This window comes from Gigantopelta aegis, chromosome 6 (genome assembly GCF_016097555.1).
Source record: "Gigantopelta aegis isolate Gae_Host chromosome 6, Gae_host_genome, whole genome shotgun sequence".
Classification (NCBI taxonomy): Eukaryota; Metazoa; Mollusca; class Gastropoda; order Neomphalida; family Peltospiridae; genus Gigantopelta; species Gigantopelta aegis.
Genome location: NC_054704.1, coordinates 35,752,206 through 35,768,304, shown reverse-complemented (window position 1 = coordinate 35,768,304; position 16,099 = coordinate 35,752,206). Strand labels below are relative to the sequence as shown.

The 16,099-nt window shown below is 36.6% G+C and overlaps 1 protein-coding gene across 1 annotated transcript; it reads right to left on the bottom strand.

Moving 5' to 3' along the window:
• Positions 1–2,948: 2,948 nt before the first annotated feature.
• LOC121375342 (WW domain-binding protein 4-like) lies at positions 2,949–16,039 on the bottom strand. The gene is made up of 9 exons (XM_041502751.1): positions 16,001–16,039; positions 12,962–13,037; positions 11,370–11,432; positions 10,850–10,921; positions 10,355–10,439; positions 8,770–8,934; positions 7,721–7,812; positions 6,390–6,655; positions 2,949–3,521 (listed from the first exon to the last, which is right to left on the bottom strand). The coding sequence occupies exons 2-9, from the start codon at positions 13,034–13,036 to the stop codon at positions 3,305–3,307; spliced, it is 1,035 nt and encodes a 344-aa protein (XP_041358685.1). The 5' UTR covers position 13,037; positions 16,001–16,039; the 3' UTR covers positions 2,949–3,304.
• Positions 16,040–16,099: the final 60 nt, after the last annotated feature.

Below are 16,099 nucleotides of genomic sequence, written 5' to 3'. Positions count from 1 at the left end.
ACGACTGGTATATCAAAGGTTGTGGTATGTGCTATCCTGTCTATGGGATGGTGCATATAAAATATCTCTTGCTACTAATGAAAAAAATGTAGCAGATTTTCTCTCTAAGACTATATGTCAAAATTACCAAATGTTTAACATCCAATAATCAATCATTCAATGTACTGTAGTGGTGTCCAGGGCTCACCCTGTCCACTGCCAAATTAGCCAATTGCTAATTTTTAAACGAAGTGGCTACAACATTTAGTCCTGGGCTAAAACAAAATATTTCTTAAAATAGCCACATTTTTTTTAATTTTCAAAGAAATGCTCAATATAATATCTAAAAATTGGCTAAACCAAACTTCATTCCTGGGTGACGTTAAACATCATCTACATCCAACTAATATATCAATGTCCTCTGCTAGAAGAATCTCTATTTCGCTTTTAACTTTTGAGGTCCAACTTTATGCTCCATTCTGAAAGCATCATAATCTGCTAACTCCACATACCATACCCGTTCTTGTCTCACCAACTGTGTCAGTGATTACCAGACACATGAATTGGATCTGGTCAAAGTCATATATAAATTTTCCAAAGTATATAGGTCATTGTACCAAAGTTCATCAACATATATTATATATATGGTTTCCCACTAAAACAAACATTCTAGTAGTACCTGCTAAAGCAATATATGCCCACTAATGGAATGAATGAATGAATGCTTAACGACACCCCAGCACGAAAAATACATCGGCTATTGGGTGTCAAACTATAGTAATGCAAATAAATAAAGTGATGATCAACATCAATATAAAAATTCAAGGTTTAAACAAAAACAAACATTCTAGTAGTACCTGCTAAAGCAATATATGCCCACTAATGGGTACATCTCCTAAATTCAATGGCCATACCTGTGTGAAAATGGGTAAATAACCATGAAAGTTAAACTTGATCTGTAACAGTACATGATAACGCTGTACACAAATTTCAGCTCAATATCTTGAGGCATTGCAAAAGCAAAGTCCGGAATACATATTTTTGTATTTCTTAAGTTCAAGGGCCATAACTCAAATATGGGTAAATCATCATGAAAGTTAAACTTAATCTGTAACAGTATATGGTAAATCTATACACAAAATGTTAGCTCAATATCTTGAGACTTACTTACTTAATCCTCTTTGTGTGCGGTCACACATAAGGCCAAATATATCTTGAGACACTGTGAAAAAAACATCTGGATAACTATATGTGGGACAGACAGACAGACAGACAGAGGGATGGACAGACAGACAGATGGACAGACAGATGGATGGACAAACAGACAGAAGAACAGAGATGAAACCTGTAGTTCCATCCAGTTGGATCGGTAGGGGACTAAAAATATATGCATTGTATTCACCTGCTAAACACTCCATTTTTCGGGGCACTTCGAATTTCGAGAAGGGGATACGCACTCCGGCACTCTCTTCTTATATCCACGCTTGTAGTGTGCTTTTAGTAATCATCTCAATGCATTATTATATTGCATTCCTAACATGTTTCCCCATATAGGCTATTCTAAGAAAGCTAAAATGTGTCTGCTAAAACTAAATTACAAAACTTCTTCGCGACCATAAAGGAGTGGTAATGGGGGCGTATTACAAGGTACCTCATTCATCACTCGAGATTCATCTAGTTAGACCACAGTTATTGCGGCCATTGAGTGAAGGGCATAACAGATCTTGGGCTACCCATCACTGAACAGACACAATAACCGTGGTCTAACTAGACGAATCTCTCGTAAAAGGATGAGGTAACTACATATCCCTACAGGTCTGGTCATAGAGCCTTAAAAGAAGTGTGCCATGGAGCCCTTAAAATCAAAACTGTAGCGATACTGACCCATCCATTTCGGCAGTGTGGGTGTAAATCCACTGTCGGCTGAGCTACTTATCACATCATTACATGGCAAATATAATTAATAAAAAGGATTTTTTTTTTTTTTTTGACATAACCTTAGCAATTTGTTTTATAATTATGCTAGTTGGTGTCATGCAATATGGTTATTTCAACACACTTGATACTGAAAAAGAGATGAAACCTGCCACTATCACATAGGTTACACTTACCGATAAAGCAGCAAGGGATCTTTTATATGCCCTTCCCATGGACAGGGGAGTACATACCATGGTTTTTGATAAATGACATGGTGTACTGGTTGGGAATAATCTTCCCGCCACCCCCGATCCATAAAGGATGTGGGATCCTGCATCCCATCATGCCTCAGGCAGGGAACACTACCACTGAGCTGTATCCTGCCCCAAATAGAAAACATTTAAGAATTGTCTTTTACTTCTTTTAGGTTCATTGGGGTATGAACAAAAACATGTGCAAACCGAGTGTATTAGCAAAGACATTAACACAATGATTTTTGCATGTTTGTTTTCTTTTATAGTATTGCCTGCATGGCACTGGAAGTATAGCACTAAATTGGTGCACATGTAAAGGTACAATATCCAAGCCCAGTCTAATAAAAATAAAAAATAAAAAATGTTTTATTTAATGACACACTCAACACATTTTATTTACGGTTATATGGCGTCAGACATATGGTTAAGGACCACACAGATTTTGAGAGGAAACCCGCGCCACTACATGGGCTATTCTTCCGATTAGCAGCAAGGGATCTTTTATTTGCGCTTCCCACAGGCAGGATAGCACAAACCATGGCCTTTGTTGAACCAGTTATGGATCACTGGTCGGTGCAAGTGGTTTACACCTACCCATCGAGCCTTGCGAAGCACTCACTCAGGGTTTGGAGTCGGTATCTGGATTAAAAATCCCATGCCTCGACTGGGATCCGAACCCAGTACCTACCACACTACCTGCCACAACGCCACCGAGGCCAGTCCCAGTCTAATAATGCAGCTAGAGTACTCACTTCTTTCAGGCACACACCTAACGCCCACATAGTACAGAAACGATTATTTTGATGTACATGCCATTTTATTCCTATGTACTTGGGATAGCATTGAAGAGGGGTTCACTCTGCTGTGTACTGCTCTCACCCTGAAGACGGGGAGATAATAACTCTCACTAATGAACTGTCAGCTCACTCTGGGCTTGAGCCGGTACTGGTTAGCAGACTGGACACCTACCAGCTCGGCCGGTAGTGAAGCCTCAAGACGGCCCATGGTTATTTGTTCACGGCTGTTAGTCTTACAGCTCAATCTGCTTCTATACCGTTTTCCACATCTCAAGAGTTTTTAACTCACCACACTGGAAACGGTCACACTTACACATGTGCATTTATTTCAGTCCATGCTTAAAACTGAAAACAGTGTCAGACATCGTCGTCATCTCGCTTCCTCATACTTCTTACATTGGCTCCCAATTTCCTTTTCTTGAATGCAACAGGAGCACCATCCTTGCTCCCAAGGGAGACAACCTTCTTCTCTTTGAATTTGACCTTGGGTTCCGAAGGCACCATGCCCGGGAGAGGAATATCACTAACTTCTGTGCCTTGAGCAGGCTGAGGCAGCTCTAAATCCACATATACTCTACAAGAAAAAAGAATGACAAAATATGAAGTAAGTTGTTACCGGTACAATCAGCACAATAAAAGAAAGTGGAAAGGAATGTACGTTTAGCAACACCTTGGCATATTTTAAACTGTGGCTATTTGGTGTTTAACATACATGTATGGTTAAGGGGCGACATCTAACTCAGTTGGTTGAGAACTTTCTTGAAGTGCTTGGATTGAAGGATCGAATACTCCCAGAAACCCCATTTAATGACTGTTTTTCCCAAACAGTACCCCATGAATGGTGTATCATAGGTCATGGTAAGTCCTGTCTATAAAAAGTGTATAAAAGATTTGTATTGCTAATGGCGAAATGTAGCAGATTTTCTCAATGACTAAATGTCAAAAAGAACTAAATATCTGACATCCAACAGCTGATGATTAATTAATCAATGTGCTCTAGTGGTGTCATTAAGGAAAAACTTAAACATTTTAATGTGATTATTTCGACACCTGGTCCAGATGGGGGAAGAAAAAAATGTCACATTACAGGCTACTCATAGTCCTACCACTAGAACACAGACATGGGACAGGATGAAAACCATATACTCACTGCTCCTCTGGGGATATTATGTGAATGTAAAAATGAAAGTACATTCTTAGTTTTAAGAAGAAAGCAAAGAGAACAACAACAAAAATATGAAAGAAAAAGAAAGGAATGTTTAATGACTCCTGAGCACATTTTAAAAGATGGCTATTTGGTGCAGGATTTCTCGATTATGGTAGCCCCACTCCCATGGCTAGTGATATTCAATGTTGGGCTAGTAAATAACTACTATAGCCATGCCCAACGGCTTGTGGAAAAAAAAAAAAGAGTCAAATTTTTAAGTCTATTTTGTAAATATGAATATTCTGCCCCCACACCCAACCCCCAATGTTAGTGTTTTGAAGCTCTATCTCCCTCTTTAGGTGACATATCTGATTATTACCATTATTTAGTAAAATTGTATTAACTTAAAGTGAAATACGGCTAGTGAATTTTTAATTGTGGCTAGTAAAAATATTTTAATCACTGATCCCATGGCTAGAGGATTTTATAAAAATTCTACAAGCCCTGCAGTGTCAAACAAATGGTTATATCAACACTTCGACATTTGGTCGAGAGATCAAGAAAAGAAACCTACTAACACCAGATAGGCTAGTCAAACAAATGGTTATATCAACACTTCGACATTTGGTCGAGAGATCAAGAAAAGAAACCTACTAACACCAGATAGGCTAGTCAAACAAATGGTTATATCAACACTTCGACATTTGGTCGAGAGATCAAGAAAAGAAACCTACTAACACCAGATAGGCTAGTCAAACAAATGGTTATATCAACACTTCGACATTTGGTCGAGAGATCAAGAAAAGAAACCTACTAACACCAGATAGGCTAGTCAAACAAATGGTTATATCAACACTTCGACATTTGGTCGAGAGATCAAGAAAAGAAACCTACTAACACCAGATAGGCTAGTCAAACAAATGGTTATATCAACACTTCGACATTTGGTCGAGAGATCAAGAAAAGAAACCTACTAACACCAGATAGGCTAGTCAAACAAATGGTTATATCAACACTTCGACATCTGGTCGAGAGATCAAGAAAAGAAACCTACTAACACCAGATAGGCTAGTCAAACAAATGGTTATATCAACACTTCGACATTTGGTCGAGAGATCAAGAAAAGAAACCTACTAACACCAGATAGGCTAGTCAAACAAATGGTTATATCAACACTTCGACATCTGGTCGAGAGATCAAGAAAAGAAACCTACTAACACCAGATAGGCTAGTCAAACAAATGGTTATATCAACACTTCGACATCTGGTCGAGAGATCAAGAAAAGAAACCTACTAACACCAGATAGGCTAGTCAAACAAATGGTTATATCAACACTTCGACATTTGGTCGAGAGATCAAGAAAAGAAACCTACTAACACCAGATAGGCTAGTCCTACCGATAGAGCAGCAGGGCATCTTTTATATGCACTTTCCCTTGGATGGGAATGCACATACCACAGCATCTTCAAATACCACAGCATCTTCAAATACCAATCAAGGGATACTGGTTGAGACGGGGTAAAACAACACAAACCAGATGGTTCCACTGAGTGATCGATCCTACGACTCACTGTACCTCAGGCAAGCTCTCTGGTCAGGCATCAAAATAAGGTGAGAACGGTCTTACAGGTTACCACATGAGAAGAAAGTTGAGAATGGTGCATTGCTCTCAACAAAATCGTATTATACTACAACTACACCACCCATATTTTTATCAATTGAGTGTTATTTAGATAAACATACAGTATCAGTACAGAGATAACAGTGATATGAATGAATAACAAGTATCAGACTGAGTGTATCTGTGATAGGAATAATGGAAATATAAATAGATTACCAGGGCCTCCTTCTACAAAGTGATCTTTGCATTAAGATTACCTTAAATGCATTACAACCGTATACACATAAGGAGATCTTAGCACTAAGATCACTTGGTGGAATGAGGCCCAGGGCCCATGCTTATAATTTTTTTAGTCCAGACTCAATCTCCTAGGTATCGGACTGCTCTCCCCTGGTCGAATCGCTGGCCATGCCAGGGATAAGACCAGGGGGGGGGACATGCCTGAACCCTAGTGGATAGAGGCATGTAAAACATAGTCTGAAACCTGAAACTCAATCTTTAATGATGTCACATGCATATTGTGTTGTCGTAACATTAGTGTCTCAGACTCTATTAGAGTTTTGAGTTTAAGACTCTAAAAGTTTGATAAGCACCATGTGGTAACCTGTACATGAGTTGCCAGACACACTGCTTATTTCGATGCCTGTCTGGGAACAAAAGCTATTCGACTTACGGCTCTTCCACTTTGACCGTTTCCCACGAGCCGTATGCAGCACGAGCCCAGCGTGGATCTTCTCGCGGAGTCTCCGGTTCAGGAGCAGCAGGAATGTTATCTGTGCTGGCAGGTACCAGACTGGTCTCACTCGGGAGAGGTATCTCACTCGGACTGGGAACATTCACCGGCAGAGGAATCATGTCTGGTGACACATCATCATCATCAGCAGCAGCAGCAGAAGTAGAAGTTGAAGATTCTTTTTGGTCTTTTGAGGTATCCGATTTCTAATAAATGGAACATTTTATTGATGTCATGCAAAGTTAAGTACAATAGTTATTTTATCTAATATTTCATAAAAGAGAAAATATTTAATCAGAGTTTTTAAAAAATTAACAAACATTTATCTCACCAATAATGGCTATAAAATTTCAAGAAATTCTTTCCTTAAACACATAAGCTAAAAAAGATGTGTGTGAACAACAAAAACGTTTTTAATCACACATAGCTAAACAATTTTTCTCTAATGACAGTGGCAGTCTCACACCACCCCACCCCCCCTAAAATTTGCCCTAAGGTTTTATACACACACAGACATATATATACATGTATATATAATTCTGTTTTTTTTTAAACATTGGAGAATCCAAGGTATCCTTTTGGGAACGTGTGTGGCCTTTGGCCACGTCACTGCAAGCCACCCCAACCCACAGAATGGATTTTGTGGATCCGCCACTGAAAGAGGTGCTTTCTCTAACCTTATTTGCTACAAACGGTGCTGAGTATTCATTATAATATTTATAAAATCACTCACCAATTTAAAAAGTTGTTTCCCATTACCTATCCATTACAGAGTTATTCTGAGTACTCATTAAATCCATAAAATCACTCATTAATTATAAAAGAGTTCTTTCCCCTTACCTATCTGCCTGAAACAGTGTGATATGAGTATTCTTTAAAACTATCAAATCACTCGGTAATTATAGAGTTGTTTCCCCTTACCTATCTGCCTGAAACAAGTATTATTTTGAGTATTCATTAAAACTATCAAATCACTCACTACTTCTGAAGAGTTGTTTCCTCCTACATATCTGCCAGAAAGAGTGCTTTTGGGATATTCAATCATAAATTTACAAAATCACCAATTCTACAGTCTTACTTTATCTCCTAGAATTAATGATCCTAAAATGTTGCTTCCCCTTACTGCATTACAACATAACTTATTAAATCATTAATTAATTCCAAAGAGTTGTTTCCTCTTACCTCATCTGAAGTGCTGGATATTCAACATTTTGAAAAATAATTTACCGATTATAAAGAGTTGCTTCCCCTTGCCAAGTAAAATCACTCACTAATTCTGGCGAGTTCTTTCCCAGAGCTTCTTCTGCTTTACTCTCTTGTTCTGCCAGGGAAACGTAACTGTCAGGGGCTTCCCACACGGAAGCTACAAAACAAATTGTAATAATTAAACACAAAAACATTCTCTGATACAGGCTATAAAAAGACTGGCATTCAGACCTCGGCTCTCTGTGATTGTGAAAAAGATGACCAAACACCCCAACACTTCCTGCAGTCCTGTCCACTCTATAACAGAGAGAAGTAACAAATCTGGCTTGTGAGTACTACGATGGATGCCAAGCTGTGGGGCTCTGCAAAAGATCTACGCCTGCCAGCTCTTTTTGCGACTCACGGTACAAAGGATATAATACAACCAATCGAACATTGAAGAAGAAGAACTCATTTGTTTATTGTTTAATGTTTATTGCAGGCTTATCGCTGTTCTGTACAATGAACATGAGCCATTCAGTCTTTACACTTTTGGTCTAATACAAGACACACAACTGCTCTTGTAAGTTGCATAAGTGTCCCTATTTCAGCCATATTGATTGTCACTACAAAACTGTGTCGAACATATATCGCTATAGACCAAATGCTTTACTTAAGGCTTTCTTTACAAGTGGTCTACACCAGATTAAAAGGAAACCAGTACTTTCCCTGGAAATATAGCCTATGGTTACGAAACACTGGTCTACAATCAAGCAGCTCTACTAACTCAAGTAGACCCATACATTTAGCTTCCTTAATTATCATCAGTATACGTTTTTTGATGTCCAAATAACAAAACAAAAAATGTGCCTGTCTGTGTTGCATGCTTTTGGAAGGTTTTTTTTTATTTATTTAAATTAATTTGTTGTTTTTCCATTTCTTTTTAGCTGGGTTTTTTTTTGGGGGGGGGGGGGGGGGGGGGGGGTGTTTGTTGTTTTTTAATGACTCGTCTGCTGTTGTTTCATGCTTTTGGCAGGTTAGGAGGGGTTTTGGGGAGTTTTTTGTTTGTTTTTTTAAATATTTGTTGTTGGTTTTTTGGGGTTTTTTTACAATGACACTGATCTATAATATATACCTCCTGTTACAGTGCTCCAGTAATACGTATAACCCTCTGCAGATTTCGCTTCATACCACTCGTGGATCTCCTGACTCGCTGTCTGCGAGCTATCACTCGCTGTCTTCTCATCCACAGGTTTTGTTTTGGAAGGCTTCGATTTCTTCTCTTTTAGTTCTTCAGCTTCTAAAAAACAAAATATTTACTTTTCATTTTACTTTCAGTCATTGTCAGTATCAGAATTACACAAACACTTATATGGACGTCTCTTTCTTGTATGATAATGTTTACAAAATACAATCAGCAACTGTCTCAAGATATTATCTTATTGTGCAATGGTTATTGTTAAACCTGAAACAAAATTACAATGGTCTTTCAAGGTAATATTCAGCTACTGAATTTAATGTCTTAAACCTGACACAAATTTACAGTTCTTTTGAGGCAGTATTCAAATACTGAATTTAATGACTAAAATGACTAGAGAAGATTATTTATTTTTTGTTTCAAAAAATAAAGATGCTAATGCATGTATGTTGTAAAACAGACATTACATACAAAGACAATGAATGATGTACAAAGTCAAACATGTACATCATTACAATGACCACATTTATCTCTGGGTATTGTGGCATTATATCAATTTTGTGTTGGAGCATATTTGTCATGAGTTATCTCCCTTGACAAAATGAAATCTTATGAAAAACATACTGCTTAATACTGTACATAATTAAAACAGAAGACTGAATAACATTTAAATAATTAATGCACTGTAATTATTATCAAAAACAACAAATACATATACATGTATAAAATATGTTTTGAAAAAAGAATGATTAAATTTATTAATCCATAGACCCACATCAAGGTGTATTCACTGGTTAAACATATCTGTCCTGCACCATAAAAACAGAAGACATAATTATTTGAGGTTAATCTTTTAACTCGATGACTATTAAAGGTTTATTTTAAAAAGTAATACACATTGATAACTAGGACATCAAATGCCAGAGTCTGCTCACAACGAGATCAAGGATGGAAAGTGGTTGCATGTGTACTGCTAACTGTGGTCATTAACCTATTACAACATTTTTGATTAGGTAAATTCATGGTATTTTCAGGAGTCTGATGTAAGTTTGTTCCTAATTTGCTTTGTTTGTGTTAGAAGGTGTGAATTCCAGTGTAATGAACAAAATAACTTGGATGGTAAAAATGTCATAGTAACAACAGTCACTGCAATGAGGTTTGACTGTAAGGCCAAACAAAATAAATTTCTGGTCTCTGGTCAGCATGCACGTTAATTTTGACCCTCGCGAGTGAAAGTTTTTTTGGGGGGTTTCCCGTCGTATGGTGTTGATTTCTGCTGGGGGGTTCCCGTCGTATGACGTAAAACCGCATTTGGAGCCCATGAACTATGCTGTGCATTCTGATTTCAATTTAAATATACCCCTTATTTTGGTATCGAATATACCCTTTCTGTGCAATTCATGCTTTAACAAACAAACAAACAAAAAACAACAAAAAAAAACTGCATCACTGTGTCAATTATGAAACTTTTTTCGGACCAGAGACCGATTTTGTTTTGGGGGGACCTTATGGCAACTCTTACCTCTTGCTGCTTTCAGCTTTGCAGCATATCTGGCTGCCATTTCTGGGTTGTTTGCTAAATCTTTCCTGAATGCTTCTAGAGCAGCCTATAGCAATATAAATAACAATATACAATATAATACCCATATAAATAAAAACTTGTAAAAACAAATATACACTGACAAATGAATTCAGATATGTACACAAATAAAAGTAAGCCAGGACACTCCCACTTTGCTTCCCTTTCATTAAAAACAATTATTTGTAAGTTGAGCTTACTTCCATATCAAACATATATACCAGAGTATACAGAATGTCTTGTATACTTAATGTTACATTTATTAAATAAGTAACATGTTATTATATTCTACTAAATTATGTATCAAATTATTTAAAATAAACATGAATATTATTTTTTTGTGTAATTTGTCATGAAATATATTTGCACCATTCCATTTGTACATGTAAATTTTGGGAACAATAGGTTAAACCTCTGTCCACTGTTAAAATCACTCACCTGTTCCATTTTCTTGATATCGCTGTTCATCTCTTCATCCTTCTGAGCTTTCTCCAAACTCTTTTTCTTAACCTAAAAATTTTTAAATGCTGGGATAAATACTCCAAATATTTACACTCCATCCACTATAGATATTTATGGGGGGGAAAAAAGGAAAAAAAGGAAACACAAAAGAAACATTTAAAAAAAGGAATATAAATACTATGTCATATACAGTAGAATCTTGTTGGGTCAAACTCGGAAGGGTCGAATACACAGCTACGCTCGCACCAAAAATGAAGTCCGAGTTACACTTACACGTTGTTGACCGATTGGTTAGGCCAAACTACCCGATGGGGCGAACACCTTCTCAAGCACCGACAGGGTTCAAGCCAATGGGATTCAACTGTATAAGTAATCATTTATTTTGTTTCGGATCAATGACTGAATATTTCAAGTAGAAATGGATACCAAAACTACTTTTTTAAGTCTTAGAATTATTAGAAGTATACTCTGATTGTAAAAAGGAACATATACATACATCGTCAATCTTTTTCTTGACATTTTCTTGGTGTCTTTTCCCTCTTTCATGAAAGTCGACACTCTGAAGATAAAAAAACATTCAGCAATTTACATTTTAATAATAACAAAATTTAACAGGAGTTTAACAGCTGTGGTGGTAGTACTCCTGATAGGTGTCACTGTGGGGCAGGATTGGCTCTGCTAATCATGAACACCTGACGCTATCACTGTTTTGACAGTGATCCATGGGTGCATGTCATCACAGCTGTATTTATTCCAATGAGCTAATCCTCTGTGTCGGTCAAAAGGATGTATTATTCAGTAAAGGATCCACTCGGGAGTGGCTGTCCTCCTATAGACGAGGCACTAGGAATGGAAAGTTTCTTTATAATTACATTTTAGCACACCTTAAACTACAGCTATTTCACATCTAACATACATGTATTATGGTTATCTGGCACTTGGATTAAAGTATGATTATTATATAATATAAGAGAGGAAACCTGATGCCAATGCATAGGCTACTCCTATGAAATGACAGCATGGAATATTTCAGACAGCAGGGATTGAATTTCAATTTGTGGGGGGCACGGCAAGTGTTGCCTTCAGTTTAATAAAAAAAAATCAGGTCACCAAGGCAATTTGGAGGGGCACGAAGGCAAACTTTTCCTTCAAAAGAGGGGTACAAATGTTACTCACTTTCTATCAAATTTCTGAGACAAAAATTATTTCACCTTATGGTCTTGGACTCTAATGGTTATTTTTTATACAGATATATGCCATAATAATGTATTTTACAAGGTTAACAACATGTAGCATAGATGCTACATTTTCCTTAAATGCCCAGTGTAGCAGATATGCTACATTATTAAAAGTACATGTATATACATATTTATGAAAATTCAAAAATCAACATGGAAGTGTTCAATGTACACTACCACCTGTAAGTTTAATGAATATGATCATTTTTGTTATTTATTTTGAGTACTTGGGCACTAGAGGGTTAAAATAAATGAATGTTTCAAATATGTGGGCACGGCACAAGACTACTTCATCCTTCCTGCACTACCTGTAGGAGGACTGCCACTCTCAGGACTGGCTTGACAGAATAAAGCTTGTTCACAACCACACCATCCCTATCATCTTGCCAAGTCAAAAAGATATATTGGTTAATATGATATTTAAAATCACTTATGTATAAGTCACAAAGAATATATTTATAAATGTTGTCAACTTGACTGCTGTATATATTGTTATTTTTATGGGCATTTTAGCACGTTTTTTTTTTACATCCTGGCATAACTAACTTGTCACTTCGTATGTCAACAAGCAGCCAGACTTCGCTAGATGTGATTTTTCATGTTACATTTTGTGTCATTTCTAAATAATAAAATGCTGGGTTTTAAGAAAACAAAATATTCCGAAGGGCGCAGTGACAAACCAGGTAAGGGAAGTAAGGAGGGCACCTACGGCTATTGCCGTTGTTGCCATGGTGAAATTCGAACCCTGACAGGACAGCATATACCATGTCTTTTGGCAGACCAGTGATTTGTTTGAGACCCAGAGTCATGTAAAATTTGCTAAAAAAGTGGGGTTTTTTACTCAACTTACTGGTTTATTGTCAGTTATCCAACATTTGCAGAATTCACAAAATTTTCGAGGAATAGATATCCAGTAGTCAGACATTCTGAAAATAACAACAATCATTAGATTGCACATACATAAAATAACAACAGTCATTAGATTGCACATACATAAAATAACAACAATCATTAGATTGCACATACATAAAAATGTTCAAATATATATTTTATTATTATTCAAAATGTGCTCCTTAAACAAATATGTTGTTAAAATGTGCAGTTTCGTTTTTAAAAGCTCCATTTAAAATTGTAGTTTTCGAGTTAAGACGGTTTTCGAGAACTAGTGATACATCAATTCAAACTGAAATTAATGGCAAAGGAAGAGAGATAGCTCAAGAGTTCTCTAGTCTACTTATGGCATTTTGTAAATAATAAACATCAAAATTATTGACTTCAGTACCGGTACTTCAGTTTTGGGGGGAAGGTATGGCGGATTTGTGGAAATAAATGTTCGCGAACAGACTCATTTTCATTAACACACTAAAATTTGATCCCATGAAAATAAAGTATTTTTACAGTATATACTATCACCATGTTGAGTCACGGTCTCTGTTGAGTCACGCCATTTGGAATTTCTCCATTTTTTAAAGTAATACGCCACGTACATTCCTAGTAACGCGAATCAACAGGGACCCATACTACCATGGTTAGAGATAGTGAAATAAAAACATTATTTACTAGCTCTAAGGCAAACATTAAAAAAGGTTTCCTCTCAACCTGTGCTTTGTGATTATATGCGGCTAAGAGCATTGATCATGTCATGTGTCCACATACTTTCCACTACATCACTACAAAAAACCCAGAATGGATTCTTTTGCATAGGGGCATCAGTTTTCTTCATGTATGCATGTACCATCGAAACCAAAACTGTTCAGCTAACGACAAAAATATGAAAACGATACTTACGCAAAGAATAATCGACATTTTTCAGTTACGAAAAAAATCAACATGGACATAAAACAAAACAGTAAAAAAAAGTGTACATAACACTATACAGTAAACAGGAAAGGAACTGTAGTTTCTGATTGCATTCAGATATTTGGAAAAATAATCTTTTAATTTGTAAAGCCACTACATGATAAAATATATGTTTGTTATTACGTTCATACCAGTGAATAGTTTGTAAAATATCAATATGAACTGATTCTTAATTCAAACAATTTATACACTCAAAATTATTATTTCCAATTGTTCTGAATGGACTATTTAGTTCAATTAGTGTTCAGTATTTGACCTGGAAATAGTATTCAAGTATTCAATGGAAATGACGAGCAAAACAACTAAACAACAACAAACTCATCAAAATAACAGGGTTTTTTAATAGTTTGAATTGTGTAACACTTTTAATATCCTTTCCCACCAAAAAGAAGCAAGTTACAACAGTAAAAAAAAAAACCCATAATGCAGTAGTGACTGCTAGCCAACTGGTAGCTGAATTCACAAAATTATAAATAGTGAATTACAAATATGAAAATATGAAAAACACTAAAAAAAAGTATGACCAAAACAAATATGCACCAGGAACTCCTACAGTTGTTCTTTTTTTTTCTTCTTTTTTTTCGTTTTTTCTTTTTTTTTGCTACAAAATGTAGTACTAATTCTGACAGTGCTCAGCTCTAAATGATTTCGATATGCATTTTGAACTGCCGATTGAATGATTCGGATGGATTTACCAACACTCTGACACATTACAATATGTAACAAGATGACAGTGCAAATACATGACAAGAACATGCATCAACACAGCATAATCTATAGTTAACAATGAACAACAGGTACATAATCACTGGGTTCACAAATTCACAAGGTTTTTAAATAATGATGCATTACACACAAACAGCATATCTTTCATTTTAAACAAGCTAGAATTAATTCTTATTTTAATATACATTTTCATGGCAAAGATTTCCGCTCTAATACCACAACAATCCTATGCTTGACGTGAAATACATTTACATCGATAATTTTCGAGTTGATTGATTAAAAGAAATTCAAATATTAATCACTAATACACACACTACTGAAAGAAACCCGACAGAACCCACATTCAGCTAAGCTTCGGCAAACTCCGGACAGCAGAATTCTAAGTTCGCCGACCTATATCATGACGATGCGTCACATGATCGCCCACTCAGCCATTCCGTCTTCCAAGTGCCCGACAATCACCAAAAAAAGTTTGTTTTCTGTAACGACACCACTACAGCACATTGATTCATTAATCATCGGCTATTAGATGTCAAATATTTGGTCATTTTATCACTGTGTTAGAGAGGAAACCATTAGCCAACTCTTCCATGTTGTAACGTCACTTGGTATGAGACGGTCCCTGTAACTGTTGCACAAGACGGAATCGCCCAGTGGGCGATCACGTGATCTACGTCACGAAATAGGTCACCGAGCTTTGTAATTCTTGTGACGGAGTGTCACGAAATGTAGTTGAATGTGGGTGCTGTCGGATTTCTTTCTGTAATACGTGTATTAGTGATTAATATGTAGATTTTTTTTAATCAGTTAACTCGAAAATTATCGATGTAAAGGTATTTGACGTCAAACATAGGATTGTTGTGGTACCGTATTAGAGCGGAAATCTTTGCCAACTTTTTGGTTGTTGGGAATTGCCAAAAAAATACATAGCTTGGTCTCTGACTAATGAGAGCGTATTTATGTCCAAATGTCTAGCTCTCTTACAGTCAGAGTACTCAGGCTACTGACAACCATTTGGTTGTCCAATTTCCACTTGTGATACATCATACATGCAGAGTGAGACAGACAGAAACAGCGAGAGAGAGAGAGAGAGAGAGAGAGAGAGAGAGAGAGAGAGAGAGAGAGAGAGAGAGAGAGAGAGAGAGAGAGAGAGAGAGAGAATGAGAGAGACAGACAGACAGAGACAGAGAGACAGAGACTTAGACTTTAAGTGGCTGGAGTGGGGTATAGTTTGTGTTGCAAATGTCGTGATCGTGTTACAATATCTAGAATTTAATCAAAACAACTGGAAAATGTTAATCACCTGTCGTTTCTCAAACTCGGAAGTTTACAAAGTAGTCGTTCTTGAAATGATTAACAGCACATATAATAATGGCTATGATTGGTTACTTCTTTGGATATC

What these genes read in the sequence shown, in the direction of transcription:
- LOC121375342 (XM_041502751.1), bottom strand. Translation starts at nt 13,036, where the DNA reads ATGTCTGACTACTGGATATCTATTCCTCGAAAATTTTGTGAATTCTGC. An exon ending in TCAAGAAAAAGATTGACGAT is followed by an intron (nt 10,922 to 11,369) that starts GTATGTATATGT and finishes AAAAATTTTTAG; the next exon opens with GTTAAGAAAAAGAGTTTGGA. An exon ending in GAAAGAACTCGCCAGAATTA is followed by an intron (nt 6,656 to 7,720) that starts GTGAGTGATTTT and finishes TCCATTTATTAG; the next exon opens with AAATCGGATACCTCAAAAGA.